This window comes from Buceros rhinoceros, unplaced genomic scaffold (assembly GCF_000710305.1).
Source record: "Buceros rhinoceros silvestris isolate BGI_N320 unplaced genomic scaffold, ASM71030v1 scaffold21042, whole genome shotgun sequence".
Taxonomy (NCBI): Eukaryota; Metazoa; Chordata; class Aves; order Bucerotiformes; family Bucerotidae; genus Buceros; species Buceros rhinoceros.
This window is the reverse complement of record NW_010398559.1, coordinates 512-3,375: the sequence shown is the minus strand read 5'-3', so window position 1 is coordinate 3,375 and position 2,864 is coordinate 512. Positions and strand designations below refer to the sequence as shown.

The following is a 2,864-nucleotide window of genomic DNA, read 5'->3' as shown; positions in this document are numbered from 1 at the left end:
GAGCAGGCCGGTTGCACAGGTGCTAGTTTTTGGCCTCTGCTACATCAGCTGAGAGAAGTAAACCTCTGTGTATAGTTCAATTAATGTTAGTGCTATAATTTCTCTTTTCTAAAGAAAATGCCTTTTTATTAATGAGATTACTAGACTATCGCTAGTATCCTAAATATAGCACAGCTTAGGGATGCAGTGGTAGCTTTCTGAACATTCAGCTGGAGGGAGAGGAAATGCTATTTTAAAAAAACCTTAAGCTTCTCTTTGGAGGTTCTCTTTGGTTTTTTTCTCCTTAGCACAATCACATAGGTTTTATAAAACAGTTTTATAATAACCTGGATCCATTCATAGCGCAAATTTACAATTTGAATTAACAAATTTATTAAGCAAAAAGCTTAGCCTTACAAATATTAATTTATCTAAAAATTTATACAAGTTTATCCAAAAATAAATTCAGGTTATTTACAAGAAAAATCCAGGCTTCTAGTTTTGGTACCTTTTGTTCTGGATAAGCTGAGCAGATAATGAGCCAGTCTTTTCAGCTGGCTTCTACAGTAGGCAAGTTTCCAGTAACATGGGCTACAAAACACCTCAGCAAGTGAACCCCCGAAAACTCCAGAGAACTGTGGAAACGAAGACACGGATGGTCAGTGCCAGATGCTGCTGCATCCAGGAGTAATACGAGCAAACTTGGCCACTGGCTGCATTAAATGACATCTCCCACAGTGCAGTACAACCTTGGTAAATCATGCACTTCAGCTACATAATCAAGCAATTACAGCTTGCTGCTGTTAACACAGCTCCAAACAGAATGGCAGAACCCACCAGCGTGCAGCATAGGGACTGCTGCCCCCTCAGAGGAAAGCCAAAGGAAGAAGCAGCCTTGGAAACTGAACTCCACTCACTTGCAGAGGAGACAGAAGAAGGAAAGGGTTGTTCCCCACCATCAGCCCACCCTCCATCCTTGGGGCACAGAGAAGTGCCAGCTCTAGAGCAGAGAAACCCATTTCTGGTAGTTCGCTCTAATAAAATCATCACCTGAAAGGAAAAAGCAGCAATGGAGAAGAGCTTTACCTGACCAGGAATAGCTGAGGAAAGCATCCCTGAGCCTTCTCCTTTACGAAGTCCTGGATCTTCAGCACATTCTTTAACAACAGTCCTCTGGAAGCTCGGTCAATTTTTGTTAACACCATCTGCATGGAACCAGAATGGGAAGGTTAAAATAGATGATTATTTTGCTGCTAGCCTACGACATCTGTAAGAGTCCTGGACTATCTCATAAGGCAGGCTGAAAGGTGTGGGTTATACCTAGGAGGAAATACAGTTTGGCAGTTCACCAAAACACTTCTACAGCCTGCTTAAGGTGTGGATCTCTTCAAACTGATCACTGATAAAAAAGTGCCCATTTACTAAATCAAGTAAAGAATCCCTTAAATTCCATTTGCCCCCCCCAACATATTTTAGGCCTATTTTATTAACAATAAAGGGGGGAATTTCTACTTAGGTAGGACAACTTGCATAGGCTCAGGTAGAGGGTACACACCTTTACAGATTATCTATAGCTTATAACCAACAAAAAACCAATGCATGACCCACCGCATAAGGAATCCCAAACTCTTCCAGCATCTCTACTGCAATATGATCTGTTTTCTGGAGTCCTACTACACCATCAACTAATAGAAAAGTCCTCTTCAAGCTGCAAGAAATACAAGCCACAGTAATCACCACCATTATTTCCTGCCTATTCTGCTACTTCCAAATTCATAAGCAAGAACAAGTAACATGGGATCTAGGGATAGGAAAAGCCACGAAAAGCCATGCATGGAGCTCAGGGTCAGCGTGGAACAGCACCTCCATCTTTTCTGCTATTCTGATCTGTCTAATCACGAATGAGTGACACCAGCTATTCCCAGGGAAATGACTTCACAACTCATCAATACTACCACTGGAAATAGCACCCTGTTCCACATTTTTTCACCTAATTACATGATACTGTATATAGGTATCCAGTTTTCATTGCTCCGTGGATGTACAGTTGAGTCCCTTACTTGCAGCGTTCCTGCAGATAGGCCTCCACCATCTCCACAAAGTCTTGCGGGGCACGGTAGCCGTATCCTGGCATATCCACCAGAGTAAAGTACTTTCCTACTTTGAAGAAATTCATCTTCTTGGTATGGCCCTGAGGAGAGCATTTTTAACAAACACCTCCACAAATTCTGGGGGGGCACTTTAGCCGTATCCTGGCATATCCACCAGAGTAAAGTACTTTCCTACTTTGAAGAAATTCATCTTCTTGGTATGGCCCTGAGGAGAGCATTTTTAACAAAAAAAAAACAAACAAAAACCCCCCAGAACAACAAATAAGGCAAGATGAAGGGGAGGTTAAAAAGTTGCTTTGTGCAGTGGACTAGGAGATGCTCCAACAAAACATCTCAATACCACACCCTGACCCCACCCCTGCCCACAAAGGCTGCAAAAATGCTATTGTTGCTCTAAGCTGTCTAGTCTCCTACCCGACTAAAAATACCTTCACAAGTCTCTGTGCTTGGCTCTTCCCAAAGGGCTCTACATCACATCTGCTCGGCTCATATGACTCTTCTGTCTGGCACAGGTGCCAGTCCTGGCTGAAGTGCTAAGCTGGGATTTTTTTCCATTGCTAGAGCATGGCCTGCACCAGCTATGCTCTCATGGCCGTACCCAGGAGCTTGTTTCCTCCTGCCCTTCTCAACCCTATCCTCTGGGCTGGCACCAGTTCTGACCAAGAGGGAGGTGAGTTAAAAACATTACTTACTGGAGTTTTTGACACTCTGACCTCCACTTCTGGAGACAGTGAGAACAAGGCCCGGATTAAAGATGATTTCCCCACATTGCTT

The 2,864-nt window shown here is 43.3% G+C and overlaps 1 protein-coding gene across 1 annotated transcript; it reads right to left on the bottom strand.

Moving 5' to 3' along the window:
• Positions 1-486: 486 nt before the first annotated feature.
• GTPBP8 (GTP-binding protein 8 (putative)) lies at positions 487-2,861 on the bottom strand (the record flags this gene model as incomplete). Its single annotated transcript, XM_010131156.1, has 5 exons — positions 487-614; positions 1,066-1,184; positions 1,588-1,687; positions 2,040-2,170; positions 2,783-2,861. Coding segments are annotated over 5 exons (514 nt in total), but the record flags the coding sequence as incomplete, so codon positions are not given.
• Positions 2,862-2,864: the final 3 nt, after the last annotated feature.